General features: G+C 33.4%; 1 protein-coding gene across 6 annotated transcripts in view; it reads right to left on the bottom strand.

The window, feature by feature from the left end:
* CADM2 (cell adhesion molecule 2) overlaps positions 1-21,476 on the bottom strand; it is a 1,066,008-nt gene that overhangs the window by 651,374 nt on the left and 393,158 nt on the right. The window contains exon 2 of one of the 6 annotated variants that reach the window (XM_073892089.1): positions 9,586-9,631. The exons of the other annotated variants lie outside the window; for them this stretch is intronic. Within the exon in view, the coding sequence (XP_073748190.1) occupies positions 9,586-9,628 (43 nt within the window). The 5' untranslated portion in view covers positions 9,629-9,631. The remainder of the gene's footprint in view (positions 1-9,585; positions 9,632-21,476) is intronic. 6 annotated transcript variants of the gene reach the window in all.

Raw genomic sequence — 21,476 nt, 5'->3', positions numbered from 1 at the left:
TATCTCCTTTATCATTGCAACCCTGGGGCATTGCAATCGCTATTTACCAGCTGAAACAACTGTAACACTAAAATTTTTAAGTACCTTGCCCACAAACATACTGCTGGTGATAATGACAGACAAGCTTTGAAAGCCTTTTCTCTTATCCCAGCTGCAATGAGCATTCCACATGGACAAGAATGCACTGGGACACCCTCTCAGTTAAGAAATGGACACCCACAAGCCCCACTGTCCTGCCTTGATTTCATATTCCACAGCTTGCTCAGATGCCCTGGCTCATTGCTCCCCTAGCCATATCTAACCCCCTCCACTTTCCAGATGGCGTCTCCTCCCCTTAGTGCCTTATGCTTTCTATTCTCCTTTTTTCTCAGGGATCCCATACCCCATGATCTCTGCTAGTTTATGGGAGGTTTACTGACTAAGGGCATATCCCTCAAATTAACCACCCTGCAAAATGACTTCCAAATTAATTAGCTACCTTGAATTTGCCTATGTTGCATCTCCAGGTATGGAATCACACCTGAAATACTGGTGAGCTTTGTTTCTTGCAGTCTGGTGAGCACCATGTCAAGGATGCACATAAAATATCAAATAGAAGAAAAAAAAAGATTCCTTCAACCAACAGCTCCTCATAAAGAAAATTAACTCCATACAACACAAGTTTTCACATGAACATTGGTCACAATACTTGTTTTAAACATAATCATTGTTAAAAAACAAAATCCCTCAGAATAAATTTGCGTATCTAATTGGCTTTATTGAAAGATCCATGGATCTGTCAGCATCCTATCTAGCAAATAGAAGGGAGTTACACTGAACTAAACAAAAGAAAGTTTTTTTAAAGGCAGAGAGAAGGCATAGAAAGAAATGGGAAAAAAAAGAAAGAAAGAAAAGAGACAAGAAAGAAAGGACTTTATCAGCAAGGAATTTGTTTGAGCAAGTTTGCCCTCCTAAATGGAGCAGAAGGGGTCTATAAGTAATTTCCTATAATTGACCAGGAAATTCTATGTTGACAGGTTAAGTTTACACGCCTGGTGGGGATTGAAATGGCAGTTAGGTTAGGTATTATGTCTTGGTTTACTGACTGGGCCTTAACTTAAATATTGCCATTTGGGGCCTGTGGTTTTCTTTTTAACATCATCAATACAATTTAGGATGTCTTCATTTGTCCTTAAAATGTGATTACAAATGTGACACCCAAAATCAATGTGTGTATTACTCACAGCAGAGACTTTTTTAGAGTAACATACCCAATCTTAAGTCAAAGAGAAAATGTTGTTCATTTATACAATCTTAATGTATCCAGTTTATCAAACATGTTCTCTGTCCAAAACATAGGAATAAACCTGTAAAATAGTGAAGTGTTTCTTAAAGGGTATTTTCAGTTACAAAAAAGTCAATGTTCCACATAATTAAAAATAAATAAATTCTTTCTCCTCTGGGGGGAGGGATGAAGGAGGATCTCTCAAATAAACAGCTCTTAACATTGTGAAGCTGCCAAAAAATCAATTCTTTCCTGTGCTATTATTCATTTGATAGATTTTACTACTTCATAGCCCAACATCATAAAACAAGGATGAACATGTTATTTACCAAAATATCCATGATTAAGTTTTATTTATTTGCGTAAAGCCATAGGACATGCACTTCCAAACATTAACAAATAGGCCATGTCTGTGATTCTCCTTCCTGCTGTCAGTAAATCTATACACTCTCCCTTCCTGCTCCCTCTACCCGCAAACTTAACAGATACTGCTTTTGTTTTGGAAAATTCAGTGTATTGTTTCTTGTCTGCACTGGCTTGCAGGGTTGCAAAGAAATAAAACTTTTATCAGGGAATATAGGAAAACATTTGTATTCACCTGGATAAATAATCTTGTCCTGAAGGGAAAGGAAGATGATCAATAAATTCCACTACATTGAGATTTAAAACATATATTTATCAAAGATTATAACATAAAAAGAAAAGTCATATCCTATGGTAGGTAGCTGCTGTCTATAAACTAGTTTTATTTCCTTGAAAAACAATTTGATTTTATCCTATACATTTAAATATTTGCAAATTCTTTGATCTAGCAATATCATTTCTGAAAATTACTGTACAGTTTCACCATTTAGAAGACTTTTCAGAGAAGTATAGTTTTTAAAAGAAAAGAAAAAAAAAACTGAAAACAACTCTGATATTCATCCAAGACAAGAAGGAATGGATAAGTAAACTGGTAAGTTCTTTTCTTCATTAAATAAAATAATATACAGCAGTGAGAATCAATTAATGAATAAATGAATGGAAAAAATCTCTAAAGTGAAATATTATAGAAAAATATGTGTTGAAGAATACATACAATATGAAATTTTTTAGATAAAATTTAAGCCATAAAAAGCCTAAATATGTCCATAATAAAAAAGAAAGTAAGTGATAGGGAAAAATTTAAAAGAGTGGTTAAACTTGGGAAGAATGGAACATCAGTGAAGAAAAGCATGAGGAAATTCATTGGTATGTTTATCAGTCAACTATTTAACTTAGCTGGTGGGTAAAAGTTTATATGTGTACACTTCTATGTGTGAAACATTTTATTAAAAGAATTATTTACCATAAAACAAAAATTATTCCACAGTCTTGCACATGAAATGCTTAGAATATTACTATAGTATTTTTCTGATAATCTGCAACTTCATATTTTCTTATAACTATGCCTAAATTTGCACTTGTAAATGTTGATAGTTCTACTGATGTAGTTTAACAGAATATAGAAGTACAATAAGTTCAAAACCTCTCTCTTCATTTAAAATTTTCAGATATTTGGTTTGTGTATTATTTGGTTCTTCCATTATATTATTAAAGTTAAGTCACTAATAGATAACCAATTGATGAAGAACAGTTGGAAGAAAGGCAGGCAGGAAAAGGGCTCCCCCCCCAACAGGAAACCACCCTTAAAATTATTTTACACCACCCTGGAAGGAGCCCTCCACCCTTTCCCAAGTGATAGATGGATGACAGGTGCAGGAGGGTTAATCAGCTCAAAACAGCCTACCTATAAGCCCATAAAAACCCCTAGACTTAGAAACTCCCATGGCAACCCTCTGGGGTCCCCTCTCTCTTAGGGAGCTTTGTACTATCACTCAATAAACTTTGCTCTGCTGCCTACCACTCTTCCTCTGGTCTGCCTCTTCATTCTCCTAAGCTGCGTGACCGAGAACTGTGAGCACAAAAGAAGGAAACCCTGCAACACCAATGATGTTGCAAACAAGAAGATTATTTGAGAAGTTTTATTTTCTATCATTATTTTTTAATTTCTAACAGTGATCAGCTTAGTAGACTTAAATGCATATCGCTATGCTCTAGTAAAATACTGTAACTTATCAAAAAACCTACATAATTCCAAAATGTATTGTGGAACAATTCTTAAACAAGTGTAGTTAAAATAAATACCTTGCTTTAATCACTGAATAAGATTATATACCAGGTAAATAGGTAGTAACCATGAGATAGAAAGTAGAATAAAGTTCAGAAAGCAAACTGCTTTTATACTATTTTAATAGAGCTTGATGAGGTTCAGTGCAAGCTGCCCTAAACTATGCCACTTTGGCATATTGAATAATTTTGGAATTAAAGTTGCTTAAGGGAAAAAAATTACTTAAATAAATTGGCATAAGAAGGACACTCTGACCGTCCTTTTTTTTTTTTTTTTTAACCCTCCTTATTTTCCCCTGAAAGCAGAAAACAAATTCACCATGTGACAGCTACCCTCCCTGTACCTGGAAAGTAAAAGGCATCCTTATCCCCAGAGATAAGGTGTTCAGAGCCAAGAAGTCTATGTAAACAAACTCTGTTACTTCTTCTTTATTCCCTACTCCATGCCAAAACCCTTTTGTCAGTCCTTCACAAATAATTGTTTCTTTGTTTAAGCAGTATAAAATCTTCCTGTTTGGTCACTTCAGAGAGTCTCATATTTTTATGAGCTCTTATATGTCTGAAATTAAATTTATTTTTTCTTCTGTGGTTCTCTCTTACGTCAACTTAATTATTAGACCAGTCAAAGAATCCAGAAGAGAAGAAAGGAAAATTTGTGCTTGTAGACAAGCTTGTAGACAAGCTCAACACTACCCTTGATGCTCTCTTACTCTCATTTCCTTCTGTATCCATCTAAGAGATCTATCCACTTTTTATTGTCCTGCGCGTCTCTTGACCTACCTTTATGCCTGTTGTTTACACCTGACAAAGACCTCTTTTAAGCACAGACCACCCGAGAATCTAAGCTCTTTTTTGCTAATGCCACACTTAGCCTAGAATGATCTGAACTGGTTTTGGATAAAATTTACTTTGTTTTGATTTGTGTTTTCTTGCTGTTTTAGCTTGTTTTATTTTTGTTTCAGAAATAAGGAATTATCAAACATAAGTCTCCAAGAATGTGTATATTTATACAATTCTTTGAGAACGACAATGCAATGTTTCAGGATTGACTCTATTCATAATTTATCACACTTAAATTTTTATCACTAATCATAGCAAATGCAAGTGTTTGCTTAGGAGATTCCTATTTTAAGTAAGTTTCTTGTTTATTTTGTTTCTGTTTCATTTTAGGAGAAGCAGTATAGTAGTAATTATTCTTGAGGAGAGTTAAGCTTTTATTTCCTTGTTTCACAAATAATGTTGGCTGAATTGACTGCTTTTTGGTGCTTAGTCAAAGAGACCAAATTCTGTATAGCTGTTGTTGTTTTACCAGCTTTATTGTGATAATAGTGATGATGATGATGATGATTCTAATGCATTGGATGTTTTCTGAAGCTTTTTAAACTTGCTCTAAGGATTTTGAATGAATGGATTAATTTAATTCTGACAAACAACCCAGGAAGTATGCATTATTATCCCCACTTTATATATAAGGGCACTGAATTCAAGAATGTTTAAATAACTTCCTCAAAGTCACAAAGATGTTAAGTAGCAAGATCCAGATTTTAACCTAACAATGTTCCTAACCACTTGAGGTGCAGAATCCAGGAATAAAGGCATTTCTATGCCTGGTCAGAGTGGAACACTTACAGGACTCTTTGCCTTCCCTGTGCAAACCTCCATTCTCCAGAACATTATATTCATTAAGTGTCTTCAGCACAGTCAACTTCTATGAAAGTCCTTCCTGCTTTAACTACCCTATAGGGACACAAACTGTCATTTCCAGAGTTGAGCAAAAGCCAAGTAAAGAAGGTCTCCTCTTCTGCAAACTTCCAGCATTCTTTCCTTGGCTTGCCTTATGAGCCAGGTAATGGTTTTCTGAGTCTTTCTAAGATACCAGCATTTTAGAAGAGCAATGATGATCAGAAGGCCAAGGGTATGCTATTCCCTACAACACCGACCCGTGTTTGCTGAGGATCCAACGTGCATCCTGCAGACCTGCTCAGGCCACTGAAAGGTTCTGTGGCAACCCAAAACTGACAAAATCAAAATTTTACTTGGTCGGATCAAATATAAACTCTCAAAACTATTTCACTATTAAAATCATACCTCTTTTCAAGCAGACTTTTGGGAAAATGCTATGTGGCTTTTAATAAAAAGGACGAATACATATAATTCTCTTTTCTAAAATATGTTCTTCTAGCATCAAAAATAAATGGCAAACAAACACTTTATGCTTCAAAAAAGTAGAGAGAATTCAGACTTATTGGTTTGATCCTTCCACAATCAGTATCAACTTCCAAGGGATCAGAAGCCAAAATCTCACAGACCCAGTACAAAATGAGGTATGGTTTTCATCAATTACATGTAATGCTTAGTCAGCAGAAAACGTAAGAAGAGTTGGTAAGTTCTCTGTATTCCCAAACCTGAAGCGTGTGTCATTACAGAAATCAGTTCCAACTCACCATATAGAGCTTTGCATGCTCTGTCACTTCTTTATTTATTTGATCCATGTGCATGAGCAAACACACACACACACACACACACACACACACACACACACACACACATGAGTTCTATACTCACACATAGAATAAAATATATGCTATGGGTATTTAGTAAATACAAATATTTACTAGTAAATACCCATTCTGTTCATTTATTTAATGATTTCATAGCTCTACTCTCTCATTTCATATTTATTTTCTAAAATACTGTTTGAGGTTGGAAGCTCTTATCCTTGCCTTCTATTTTTAAGGTTATATTATTTCATTAAACAAGTATTAATTGGATAGCTATACTGTGCTATTTTAGCTTCTTTTAATTACTTAGGATAAAATTTATAGTACACTTTTTTGTAGCTCTTTATGATTTTACCCTATCTTAGCATCTGTCTTCAAAGAAAAGTAATTGATTATCTGAATCAGAAGAAAATGTGAGTTGTGCGATATCTACAATTAAAAAAATCAATGATTTGCAAATATCTATACCGAATTTGATATTAAAATATGAATATATTAAGGTTTAAATGGAGTTTTGTCATCCAAGAAATTTGATATTAAAATATGAATATATTAAAGTTTAAATGGAGTTTTGTCATCCAATTTCTTGATGAGTGTGTTTGTGTTCCAATTCAAAAAGAGGGAAGAAAAATAATAGACTTGAAAAAGTATTACATATACTGATATTTTCCCAAGCATATCCTTGAGTTGAACAAAGCAGTCATACTTAATTGAAATTAACATTCTTAATAATTTAGAATTAGATCTCACATTAAATATGCATATTAAATAGCTTTACATAATATATATGCAAATTAACTTATATACTCTAAAATTGTGTTAAAATGTTAGATGTTATATTCTGATTCATGCAATAAGCATTTTAGCTTGAAATCTACATTGATTATAGAGCAAAAATATCAACACTTGTGTTTCATATATATTAAAAAATCTTATGATTACCTCTGATATATCATTTTAACATTATCTTTAAAAAGTATCACGGTTCTGAATTATTGGTACAGGATCCCCTGGCACTTTTCTCCTGCTTCCTAATTTTCATGGTTGTCAGGAAAAACTTCATGTTCTTGAAAACTTGAATATCACTTATAATTATAATCAATGTTTATATTTTATTTATTGTGTACTATATTAATGTCCATAAAATATTAATCTATATTAATGTTTCTCTGTATATATTATAACATATTATAATATATATTAATGTGTATAGAAAAACCAAGCTGATTTATTGAATATGGGGATGAAGTTCAGTTCTACTCTTTGAAAGGGGACTCAGTACCTTGCTTATCATGAAACAACATATTTTCCAGAAATACTCATTCAGCTACTGCTGACTTCTACAAAAGATTGTAAAATAAGAATGTTTTCCAAAGCTGTCTTGCACAGAATGTGCACTTTAAAAAAGGTATCAGAGAATAAGATGGGTCATAGGAAAGAATGAAAGCTGAATGTGGCATCAACTCCAGTTATAGAATAAAAGCCACTGTTTTAATCTTTATAGTGTAACAGTTGCCAATAGTACAAAATGAATTTGATAGAGCACCAAAAACATAACAAGCTGAATAAAATGTATTTTTGTTGATAAAAAGAAAACAATCTTGTGGGTCACAATTTCTTGATCCTGTGAATTCAGATTCCTTTGAAGGGTATAATATTGATTTGTGGAGTGTCATGTTATTACTAAAAGCTATTCTCTTTACTCCGACGCTTTTCTCTTGCAAAAAAAGAAATGAGATTACACAGCTGATATCATTAAAGCAAGAGCAAAATTGCATTAAAATGCCATGTTTAAAGATTTGAACATGAAAAGCAAAGAGTTGGCTTAAATTTCTCGAGCAAGCCTAGAAACACATCTCAGAGTAAACTCAGTCAGTTCCCAAGCAAAATGAAACACCTCGCCTTTACTTTCAAAGTTATTTTTCTTCAGTTACTTAAGAAAACACAAAACATTTATTTTTACCTTAATCTAAAAATCTACAGTTAAAAATAAATAGCGTGACTACATTTAAAGAATTACAGTAGCTTAAAACCTAAGTTATAGATACATCTAAAGCTATGTGATGATACAAGTTTTACCATATTATTTAGCTAACAGTGCTTTCTGGTCAGGAATATGTAAGCAATCTTCATGGAATTGAAATAAAATGAAAACATTTACAAAATAAATTTTTGTTGGTTTTGGATATTGAGACCATTTGCGCATCTTACTATTATTATCGCTACTATTACTATTATTTTTATAAATGTGACTAACCCTAGCTGCATGATTCTCATAATCATTCCTTCTTATTGTACTTATAATCTTCATTCAGTAACAGCTTTATAATACCACTTTATCATGCATTACCTATTATATTACATTGATGGTTGCTTCTAATAAATATTAGTCAATGGCAATGACTTCATGAAAATAAATGATTCGGTTTACTTGGTATCTTTTTTGAGTATTCACCCTTTGCTACAGAAGGAAAGAATAGAGAAGTCTCCCCCCTTACCCAATTTTCCAGTTTTAATGAGAGAATCATGAGTATTCATTTAAGGATGTGTACAGAATACCTACTTTGTGGCAGGTGCCATGCTAGGTCCTAGGGATTTGACAGTGAACAAGATAGATATGGCTCATCCACAGACAGCTTACTGTCACACACACAAAATAAACTTATTTTAGGAAGTGAAAAGTACTGCACAGTACACTTTAGAAAAGACAAGGAAGGAAGATCTCTCTAAAGAGAGAAAATTGACACTGAGGTGCAAAGAGAGCCTCCTGCAAGAGGGAAACAATCAGAACGTTGTTGATGTGCCAAACAATTTGGCACGTTTGAGAAAGAAAAACACCAGAGTGGCTGAAGCAAAGGACAGAGTGATGTGCTAATAAGGTCAAAGACAAGGCAGAGTTGGGCCACACAAGATTTTACTTTTCATAGTAAGGGGTTTAGATTTTATATTGAGGGCAAGAGAAAATATGTTCCAAACAGAAGGGGTGGTAGAGTGGAGATTTACCCAATTTAAAATTTTGAAATGCTCTACTGCTTTATCAACAGTGATAGAACATTTTGAACACTCTTCCATGGAAAACTAGTCACACAAAATGATTTCTGAAAAATTTAGGAGGTATAGATACCATCTTATGCTTTTGAACAATCCCAGCATTCCTTACTGTCTTAAGTACAGAACATTCCCAAACTGCCAAAAGCTGCTTAAACTTTCATATTCCCAAATAAATCTGACCTCATAATCTGGTTTTCTGATGATATCTGGTATCTGTCTCTGGGACCACACTTTGGACAATATTTATATAGAAAAAAAGTACTCAGTATTATTCAAGTGTGCTACTTCATTAGAATCACCTTGCTTTGTTTTAAAAATTCCTGTAACTATTAAAATTTGAAATTTGTAAAAACTTAGGTTCATTACAAGAATGTGCTTTACATTCATTAGTTTCTAAAAACAAAAAAACCCACCAAAAACAAAAGCAAAATAAGTCACTCATAAGGCAATAAACTCTTTAAATATTTAAGAGAAAGTTCCTCTATAAACTTTTTTATATTCCATGTTCTCTTTGGGCAACGTTGGCATTAAATATGGATAAAGTAATGGTTTTCATAAGGATGTCTGGTATTAGGATGTTAAGATGATTTTAATTAGTCTCCATCAGCAGGATGGGTTTACCTGTGTGCTTGTCCATGTGAAGTGCATATAAATCCTGGAGCATCACCTATGAATTTAAATCAGAAAGCTCATCAACTTCTGTTGGCAAGGTGAAAGATAAAAGCCACAGAAGGTCCTCCCCAGCTTCTGTCACTAATGATAAACAGCATTAACTGCTTCTGTAGACACTAATGCTGCTATCTTGGGAACACAGGCAGCTACCATGAGAACTTTACAGCTTCGCTAATCGTACTTTTGTTTGTCACAAAACACAAAATAAAATGTCAACAAAGAAGCAATAAATATTAGCATTTATGAACAAAAGAAGGTCACATAAATATGTAGATCTCTAAATATGCAATACATTCTCCATTAACCAAATACCATGTTCATTATTATAAGCTCTTATTATAGTAGAAAGAAACAACAGAAAATAAGAGCAAATTAAATGAAAGCTGGAGCAGATTCTGCTATGTAGGAAGGCTTTTCTATTTAAAGACTTGGTGACTGTAATATAAAAACAAATACTCTAATACTGTGAAATATTTATTTGCTTAAAGGACTCTTCAGTAGAAATAATATTTTAAATGCCATGATGTCAGAAAACAAACTTTTCTTCTAGTTCATTGAAAATATTTTCTTTTTATCATTGTTTTATATGCAGATGTTTTCCTAAAATTATATTTTCATCTTAAAAGGAAAATATTCATATTTAATAAATTTAATAATATTGCTTATTAAGTTCAAACAACATGTGCACTTGTTTTGATGTTTAATATAGAGATACCCAAACAATGTTAAAACTTATCAGAAGGCACACCATTATTGAACTAAGAAAAACACTAACAAGTTCAAAATAAAGAGTTAACCATCGTATTTATCCTTTTCCAAAATACATGTGTCTATAGAATGTGTGATATTCAACTTATTTTTCATCCTTGTAAGCAAGAATATTAAATTCCTAGTTCTTTGAATGATTTCTATTATATTCAATGGCTTCATTTTCTTTTTAAGGTTTTCCTTTTTTAATATTATATTCCTAACATGTTTTACTCTTTTTTACTCTTTTTTTCTTCTCCGCTACATTTCCAATGAGATTAATAAAATGATAGTTCAAGTAGTTCAAATTCATCAACCAATTAGTTAACTGTGCTACTAATTATACAAAAACCTTGTCTTATGGTCCCTGCTGTGAATATGTATTAAAAATATCACATTATTACTTCAGTTACTAAATCTCTTGGACTAAGTAATGTTATATTAAAACTCAAGTGCAGTTAGGTAACATGCATGTAGTTTAGGAGACATGTATGACAAACTAGAACATGTCTAGTAAGAAGACACTTAAAGCACAAAACAATCTCGTGTGGATGATCTGAATGCCAAGGGCTTGGTCATTCGTTGATAATCATTAGTTTTATTACCTGTAAAATGAGTTAATGATAGTATCTATTTCATATAGTTGCTCTGAGAATCGTTACATAGGCATATCAAATGCTTAGCATAAAAACTGATCATAGTAGGTGCCCAGTAACTATTAATTATTATAATTTACTTAGATGACTTTAAATGTGATTATTGAAACATATAAAATGATAAGAGAATAATCATAAGCACATTTATTCATTGGTGCAAATACTATATGATGACCCAGGGAACATGGCATTGAAAAGTTTATAGTGGGAGGAATTAATAAAGCTAAATTATCCAAAGAAAGGAATTGGGAACTGTCTTTTTATGATTTTATAATTTATATAAATAAATATATTATTTATATAAATTGAGGAAAGAGAGAGCATGTTGTATATTTATTCTTATTAGACATGGAATCAGTTGAATTGATCTCTGATTCAAAATGTATTCCTTGGGGCATCTGGCTGGCTCAGTCATAGAGCATGTGACTCTTGATCCTGGGGTCGTGAGTTCAAGCCCCATGTTGGGCATAGAGCTTACGTAATAAAAAGATATATATAAATGTATTTCTTTTAATTTTCCTTCTTTTTTTTTACTTTTTATTTTTAGCTTACATAATCTAAAAATCATTATTTCATTTCCTTTCTGGGAACTGAGAAGACAGTGAATTTGTCTTTATTGGGAAAGAAGAGAATAAGAGATTGGAGGAAAAACTGAAGTTGTATAGTGGAAAGAACTTTAATTGCAATTAAGTTTGGCTTCAAATCCCAGCTATATGACTAAGTAGTGGTATAAATTTGGCACAGCATTTAGCTTCTCTGAACTTGAATTTCTCCACCTTGAGAATATGAATAATATATCTAAAGCACATTGTTGTTTAGGGGATTAGAGTGTATTTATTAAAGGACATAGTTAGCAATCTTTATTTGACTCATAAGAATGTCTTAAGATAATGTTTATTGAATAAATGGATGACTATATAGTATTTTTACCTGAAGAACCATCAAAAATATGGAAAATAACAATATGGAACTACTGAGCAAGAAATGGATATTTAGCACTATAAGAGAATTTCAAGCATTAGACTCAAAAATATCTGAACATCTTAAATGTGGGCAAAGATCTCTGTATGGTAAAATCCTACTCAATTTATTTTCCCTCTAACCAGTTAAAATTGTCTCTAGTGATCTTTAGAAATTAGAGTGGGTAGCTATAAAGAATACAAAAACAAAATCCATACATTTTGATTAATGTAGATATAACTTGGCATATATAGCCACTAACATTATGGGACTTTATATATAGTTTCCTCCCAGACACTTTAATTTTTGGAATTCTTTATAAACAAGAATGCAATGTCTCTTATAATTCCTTGATTTTGTTATTTCCTTTTTTTTGATTTTGCAATTTCTTTAAATAAGACACTTCTTTCAATGCACGAGGTATATAATGTCAAAATATATCTTTCATCATTTAATTTTTTTAAAGATTTTATTTATTTATTTGACAGAGAGAGCGAGAGATAGCAGAGCAGGAACACAAGCAGGGGAGAGGGTCAGAGGGAGAAGCAGGCTTCCCGCCGAGCAGGGAGCCCGATGTGGGACTCGATCCCAGGACCCTGGGATCATGACCTGAGCCTAAGGCAGATGCTTAACGACTAAGCCACCCAGGCGCCCCTTGCATCATTTAAAATTAATGGGTTTTCTTAAATATTTCAGAGTTCCAGTAGTGATTTCCTTTAGGACTTTTGTAGGGATTTATTTTTCTTTAACACGGGAACATTTGAGGGACTTTGTCAAAGACTGATGTGATATAGATAATGAATTGTCCAAGCACTTTTCTCTACATCCTTAAAATATTGCCATTAGGGTGGAAACAAACAAAAAATTAAATCTATAGAAGGTAGTTATTTTGTCAAAAGGTCTCTATATGTGTGTGTTTGTGTGTGTGTATGTATATATATATACAAGGCATGTGTATGTATATATATATATATATATATATATATATACACACACACATATACATGTAAGATTCTTACACCATACACACACACACACATATATATGTAAGATTCTTAAAGATTAATGATGGAGAGTTGGACCAGAGATTAATGATGGAGAATTATAACATAATTAAATGTTATATATATTTAAATATTATATATAAATGTAATATATATACACAGAACACATAACAATACATATATATATAATATACATATAACAATTCTCCATCATTAATCTTTGGTCCAATTCTCCGTTATTAATCTTTAAGTATCTTACCCTTATTTACATATTTGTATTCAGGATTCAGTACAATAAGTTGGCATTTCAATTACGATTGACATCTTTTAAAAAAATCTGTCTTCCTTAAGTAACATTTTCAGTCTTAAAAAAGTTCATTATCGGGGCGCTTATGTGGCTGCGTCTGCTGAACATCCAACTCTTGGTTTTGGCTCAGCTCATGATTTCAGGGTCCTGAGATGGAGTCAAGTCCGAATCTCTGCTCAGCCGGGATTCTGCTTGAGATTCTCTCCCTCGGCCCCTCTCCCCACTTGTGCGTGTACTCTCGCCACCCCCCTCTCTCAAATAAATAATCTTTAAAAAATTTCGTTATCAAAAAATTATTTGAAAAGAAGAAGGATGTATGAAGAGAGAAATCACAACTCCTTGGAATATTAATTTTTTTTTAATATTAGATCTTATTTTCTGCAAGCAAAGTAAGACAGTCTATTGCTTTTTCTCCTGTCCTTTCTCCTGAAGGGGTTGGAGATTGGTTTGGGACAGATATTGTATTACAATCTCAACCAATGCATAAGGTGGGCAACTGAGATATAGGTGGGGTATAATGAGGGGTCTTTAAATAGGGAAATAATGGTGAATGACATTTTCTTCCATATTCATCTGTCTATATCTAAACTCTGTAAAAATAATTAGAAATGTATTATCTTTCCTATCAGGATAAAGTATGCTCTGCTTGAATAAAAGGAGGCATGTAGGTATTTATTTTTAATTGATATTTCTAGAATAGATGATATATGCATACAGAATATGCAGATAAAAGGCGAATAAATGTAGGTATTACCTTGCTAGCTAAAAGGTTTCTTTCAGCTATGTATATGAATCTCATCTATAGATCCCCCCTATTTGATACTATTTACTCTATTAGCATGGAAAATTAAGGATTGACTGCAGGGAAATGTCTAGAAATAATGTTGGTCCACACAACGCTGAGCCCACTCCCCTCTAATCATTTACATGTACAATAGCTAAAACACCACTTTCAACATGGTATTTTTTGCTTTTCCTTGTAACTATTGTTGAAGATGAAATTAGATCATCAGAAGCTAGTGGTCTGTGAAGGACACAATGCTTCTCTATCACCATTGAACAATAGTTAGTGATGTATAACCCAGAGCCTTGAAACTGAAAAGTTATAAGTATTCAAGAGCTCTAGTCATACACAAAACTCAGGTGATAATAGCTTTAGTAATTGCTGAAATTATTAAAAAGACATCTCTGCTATGAGGCCATAAAAATGTACCCAAATTAATTTTTGTGGGTAATTCATCAGTGCTTTTTTAGTTCAGTTATTTCTTCAACGTTGTAGCCTACACATCCCCCAAGATATGAATGAGGAGAACACAGGATTCCACCTCTCACCATGCTTTTGAGAAGGTCATGTTATCAATTTTGGGTAGTTTCTAACTGCAGATTCCTGATTTTCAAATGTATCCTTAGTAATTATGTGGTATTCATATGCATGTAGTAGGAACCTTAAGGACATGATAGTGAACTGGTATATCACTACATTCATTTTAGTCTCATTCCTTTCTGGTCCAAGTCACAGGGCTGAAAATAGACTGAGCGGCATAGCATATATACATAATGCTGAACTTAGAAATATATATGTATAGTATGAAAGTACTCCAGAAATACAGTTAGTATGAAAGCACTCCCTACTATATCAGCTTTTCTCTAATTCTTACAGCAACTAAGAATTTAATTAAGCCTCTCAGGAAAGACACATTTATTGATTCCTTATTATGTTCCAGGGACTATCCTGGGAGCTAATGATATAATTGTGAATAAATGTGGTCAATGTCCAAGAACCTTACGATTTTGATTTAAGTCCCCAAGCAATAAATAAGCAATCACAAAATAGTGTCTTAACACTGTGGAAGCACATAGTAAGGGTGAGTTATCCAGCCTTGGAATTATTTATTTCTAAGTAAAATTCTGTAGCCCAGGAGAATGTATCCTATTTTTTTTTTGCATACTTCCTATATATTACTCTAGTGCCTGTTAGGTGAAAAATAAATATTTATGGAACTGAACTAATAACATTAGACATTTTGCTTATGTGTTGGTTTGCAAGAAACAAATGTGCAAGTACATTTAAAGTATTTTACATTTCTGTAAGTTGTTATTCAATAGAAAAACCCACTCTAAAATTAACACGTTATTAAATGTATTTCATCAGAGGGTGCATGAATATTAAAATACATGGATAGAACACAATTTTGATATTATGTATCAAAATCATCCATCATTAACAGGACATGTTAATTTATGACATATTATGATATTCTCTGTGTTATGGAATGTGTTTCCTTTGAGAAAGAGGTTGAACATGCATGTCAGGATACTATGTAAGAAAAAGCCAGTGACGTAGCTAAGCGAGCTATGATGATTTTAACTCTAGTTAATCCACTCTTTATTTCAAATAAGAGCACTGGTAGAAGAGTAAAATTATTATTCTCCATATTCCAATCATTATACCCACTAATTGGTAAAAATTTAAGATTCAGTTATAAATAAAAAGAAAGATAGTAAAATGAAAGTTTGATATGAAATAATACAGTGAGAATATTAGTTCTTCAAAGAATTTTATCCATTCACAGAGTGACAGATACAATTCTAGTGGTGGTGTTTGATATTGAAGTTTTTTTTTTTTTAATCAGCATTTTTAAGGCACTTAAAGCAAATGCTACTATTAAATTAGTTTATTTTTTTGTCTGAATTAGCCATTATACAAGTACTCAGAGTCTTATTTATACAATATGGTGACATCTCCCCTGTGGTTAAAATTTTTCTGATAAAAGCCTTAGAATTTTCTCCTTTCAAAGATTATAAATGAAAAATTACCACAAATAACAAGCCTAACAAAACAACATTCTGACTGCATTGTCATATTTATTATAAAACACTTGGTTCACTGCATTTTGGCATTTTATACAACTGGTTCTGACAGTGATTAACATGGTTTGGGCTTCTGCAGTTTCACCCAAGAGAAATAAAACACCAAAATCTCCGCAGGTGTGTAATGGGCCAGAGATTTACAATCTGTTCTGCAAAGTCAGACTTCAAAGACTTGAAAAAAATTCTAAAGTTGGCAATGCCTCTATCATCACTATTATTTAAGGTTTTTTCCATATTTCAAAAGGAACTGTGTGGCTAATTGCAAAGATTTCATCTCCAATTTGACTTCCATGCAAGTCTCTTCAGAAGGCAAATTTCATTATACATTTGCACATTCCAGGTGAACAGACAGCCCCTATATGAAGCCGCAAACTAAATAATTAAGTATTTATTTGTACTTCCAAGGAGACTTCACTTACTTGAAGTATGTTGCACCATTTAACTGATGCTAAGGAGGAGCTCAGAAGTACTGAGGTAATTACCAAATGACAATCAGGCAGTAGCACCTGGGCCATGGCAGCCCCAGGACAAGTGCCCATAATTGCTTCCATGATTGCACGGTGTGCACCTAATATTAAACTTACCCAATTAGGGTCAGAATGCACATGATCGTTTCAATTATAGGAATGTTCATCTTCCTGAGAGCTGCTCACAGAGGAAAAGGTTCAAATAGTGCTACTGAAATTTTTAAATGTAAGAGTTTACCCATTTTAGTGGATAATCAGGTCTACATGTGTGCTTGACCTGAGTACAAATTTTTCCACCTGTTAGAAGAATTTTCCACTTTACATATTTTCAAACATCATCACTGTAGTTTACCATTCCATGAGTAAACAACTAGAAAACAGTACAAAGGAATATCAGTTTAATGATATGTCCCTCAGAAAATCAGTAGCGGATTACTTTCTTTAAACTTTCTGTTCATAAATTTTGATGAAAGCACCCAGTAATCTCTCTGTCAACCAAGGCTATTACTAACAGAAATGAAATAAATTGAATAATAGGCCAATATTTTTAGTCAATTTAACCACCAAAGGTTTTGATTGCTATGATATTTTGCCTGAAGTATAGTTCCCTTTACTTCAAATACATTTGTTGAAAATTGTCAAGGTCATAGATGCACACATTAACTGTATCAGTCAAGGTAGCAAAGAGAACAGCCATCCCCCATTATAGCAGATTGCAGCCTTCGTTCCAACACTTATCATCACCTTACAACCTTGCTTAAAAGAGGGAATAATCTGGGAAGAAAGAAAAAAAAGAAGCCCTCCTAATTCTTCATTCACAAAGTATGCCTAGTACTAAGTATATATTATATATATACATATATTTTATACATCATATATAATATAATCTGATTACATATTCACATATATGAATATAAAGTATTATCTGAAAACCATCACAATACTGCACATTTTAAAGATTCGATATTTTTAGGATATGGATAAAAAAATATTCACTTATTGAAACTATTTCTTAAAAACATAAACAAAAGATTTAATTGCAAATGTGCTACCAAAGTTCTTAGTAGTGTGTGAAGAATAGCATTCTGTGATTTTCCAGTGTTTTAAAATCCTACACTTAATTCTCTTTCCATTCTTCGAGGTTTTTGTAGTAGGAACAAGCATACAATCCTAAACAAGTATCAGAACCACAAGGGTATGTTGCTTGGCTTTGTTTCCTGACTAAAGTTATTGCATTGTATCTGCCACGATGCTTTAGCAAGTTTCAATCAATAATGTTAACCTGAAGCCAGCATTGACCTAACTGAACTTGAACTTGCTGTAACATTTTATTACAAAGATTGGAGGCTGTAATAATTCACTGTTTTAAAATAAAAAATAGAACCTTTTAGATTTATATAAAAGCCATAATTTATGTAGTGATGTTAATTTCGAGGGAACGATGTGCTTTAATCTCTCATTCTGCTTGCCATTTTGTGACAGAAATGCTGAAGCCATCTGAAGGTTACAAACAATGTTCACTAATAACGAGCTCTTATGTCCTTGTAGGTTTCACTTTGATGGATATCCATAGTGTTTACCCATGACATAATTCTACTGAGGAAAAACACATCTTGAAAATACAGTTTGTGCTTTCACCTTCAAATATAACCAGCATGATTTTTAAAATAAACTAAAAATGAGAAATAAGTACACATTTTTGTCATAGTCCTGTGATAATTTTTATTATAGGCACTGCTAAATTTAATTGCTAAAAACAAGCTTGCTATAGAAAGAAGAGTTGATATAGAGGAGTGCTTTCTATGGATTATATATTATTTAAAATCCATCCATTTCTTCACAAAACAGGTATTACCTTCCTAATGAGACATATACATGTTTCCCTCTGGAAAAAAAAGTTATCAATTTTAATAAAGCCTTATCATAAACAAGTCTCCATGTTTCAATGTCCATTTTGGTGGAGTGTTTATTTTATTTTGTTTTATTTTTTTTAAGATTTAATTTATTTAATTTAGAGATGGGAGTGGGGGGAGAGAGACAGCCGGCTTTGTGCTGAGCACAGAGCCTGACACGAGGCTCTACCCCAAGACCCTGGGATCATGACCTGAGCCGAAATCAAGAGTCGGAGGGACGCCTAACGAACTGAGCTACCCAGGAGCCCTTTGGTAGAGTGTTTATAGCTAACCACCAGTACCCTTTACCATTTTCTCGCATTACCTATTGGTTCATATTATAATCATTCAGGCAATGTGGAATGAAAATAACCAAAGACACACATATAAGGTCTCTTTTAAATGCTTCACTATCCATATAAAAATAGGGTATCAAAGTATTACAGTCCTTTACATGAAAAATAATAGAAAACCATATGTTGAGATGTTCGTGCTTTGTATAAACTGGGTTTTCAATCAAGACTCCTGAGTTGTTAGCATTGGCTACACAAAGAAGCTTGGTGTTTGGGGACTCTAATTCCAATACCGTTCAACATGAAATGTTATCAATTGAATCCAAAGGTGTTTTAATCAGAAGTTAATATTCCATTTGCATTACACTTTGTTTCCATGGGCTTTCTCACAGATTTCAATATAAAAATGACCTCACTGGTTTACCTCTAACAGATGTCTATTTCAGTAAATTATGCATTAGCTATCTTTCTCAATATATATACACTGTGAAATGACCTTACATAAAACTCTATACAAGGAGGATTAAATTTGGAAATTGTGTGTGAGATGATCACAGAAACCCATTATTCATTTAACAAGTTTGTGTCTATGTCCTGTGCAATGCCGTTTAGCCCTGGGATTCCATGAACAAAATACAGGCCTCGGTGAGACTTTGAGTACTCAGGCAGAAAACAGCTATTGTAACTCTCATATACAAATTTAGACTTTATCCATGACACCATGTCAGCATAAATGATTTACTGAAAGTATACAATGAACTCAATAGAGATGTCTTGAGAATCTTCACATGAAAACCTTACACTCCTTATAGATACCAGTGTATGAATTTTGATATGCCCTTAACTATGTATTTATTTCTACATTGTAAAACAATCAACTCAATGTTAGTGAAAATAAGACACTAGAGAATTCATAACTGTATAAAACTCTGAAATACGTAGGAAGCACCTTTAAACACATACAGTGACAATAAGTATATAAATTATGTAAACAAACAGGTTAAAGTTCCGGTTCACATTTAAAAAAAAAAAGTGAGAATTGAAACTTCCCTTTTTTTTCCCTCCCCAAGAATGTGCATCTCATTATGTAAAGGATTTTAATACTGATTTATAGGTGAACATATAGAGAAGTTATCAAGGACAGACTTTCATTAGGTTTTTGAAAAGTAGTTTCTAAATATATGCATGTCACTTTAATGAAAAGAGTGATGATAGTAATTTCTAAATGACCTACAGATGTGTTTATATAGAACCTGCCTATCTCTATTGGGCAAATTTTCCATTTCACTTCACATATATCAAATGGGGGAGTGTGGGCAATTGCAATACAGTTATTTGATATTCATATGAAGAAATCCAGCAATTTCTTCAAAAAGAATGTTTTTGATAAGTGAAATTTGGGGGCTATCTTGAATGGTAGGAGACATCCTCTCTGATTCCAAATTATAGTATCTGAAAAGTAGAACTGTATGGAGACACTCCACCTGCTTCAGGAAACCTGCAGCTACCCCTGTACTGGAAAACATCTGTCCTTAAGATGGTGAGATGTAATTACTGCAGGAGATCTGAGCTATTCCATATGCCTAATCTCACTGGGCAGGCCCTATAATTTGCTGGAGGTCCAAGCAAAAGTTGTATGGACTTCATTGTTTTTGAAAAGCATTCCCAAAGCTGATGCTACCTCAAATCCCAGTCAGAATTGTTGGTAATAAAAAAAAAAAAATTATACCTAAGGGCCTTTTTCCTGATAATTAAAATCCACTCTTTACCAATATCTTCAGGGGGAAAAAAATCACTTCCCTTTAAAGCACAATACATATATTCTCACTTTCTAAAGTTGTGTGTTAGAAATGGCTAGCTAGTCCTCAAATATTCACGGGCAAGAGTTTTGGCAGAAGTAGCTTCCCAGACAGTGACTATAGTTCTTTGTGCCACTTACATCCAGTCTTGGCCTTATAACTAATGTGGGTTTTTAAAGAAATGGTAGGTCTTCCACCCTCGATCTTTTCAAATCCTTTCTGCTGACTAGAAGCAGATTCCAAGACCCTGTGCAATGGTGTAGCTGCTAGCTGGAAGGAAGCTGGATTCTGGAAGACAGAAAGCCACCCTCTGATATGCAACACTCATGTGGGACTCAGGTGATGGAGGAATAAGCTTCTATTCTGCGAAACTACTCTAATTGGGAGATTCTTCACTCTAGCTGCAAGTGGTATTCTCAGTATGTCAGGACCATCATTATGCTTGGCAATTATGGATCCGAAAATACATTCAATAACCATTCAGTACTTGCTACAGACCAGGAACTATGCCAGTCCCTTGGAATAAAAGATGGCTATGACACAAGTTTTTTCTTAAGCCCAAACAAGAAAGAGATGGGAAAAAAAAAATGCAGAAGTATAAATGATATACTGTGTCCTGGGAGGAGTGGAGGGTAGAACTGTAGGTGGCAGTATGAACAAAGGCAATCAGTGAGAGATTGCACGCTCAGGATGCTGTACTGCAGATGGTTTCCTGTAGCTGTTGGCTGCTGTTGAAGCATGGGAGTGGCTTGGTATCTCTACAACAGTGAACAATGGTATCAAGAGAACAAGTCTAGACTTGGGGAGACCAGTTAGCGGTCAATACTCCTGTAGTGCTCCATGG

This window comes from Callorhinus ursinus, unplaced genomic scaffold, assembly GCF_003265705.2.
Source record: "Callorhinus ursinus isolate GAN/ISIS: 27379988/994484 unplaced genomic scaffold, GSC_fseal_2.0 scaffold1, whole genome shotgun sequence".
NCBI lineage: Eukaryota > Metazoa > Chordata > Mammalia > Carnivora > Otariidae > Callorhinus > Callorhinus ursinus.
The sequence above is the reverse complement of the archived record's forward strand: the minus strand, read 5'-3'. Positions and strand labels throughout refer to the sequence as shown.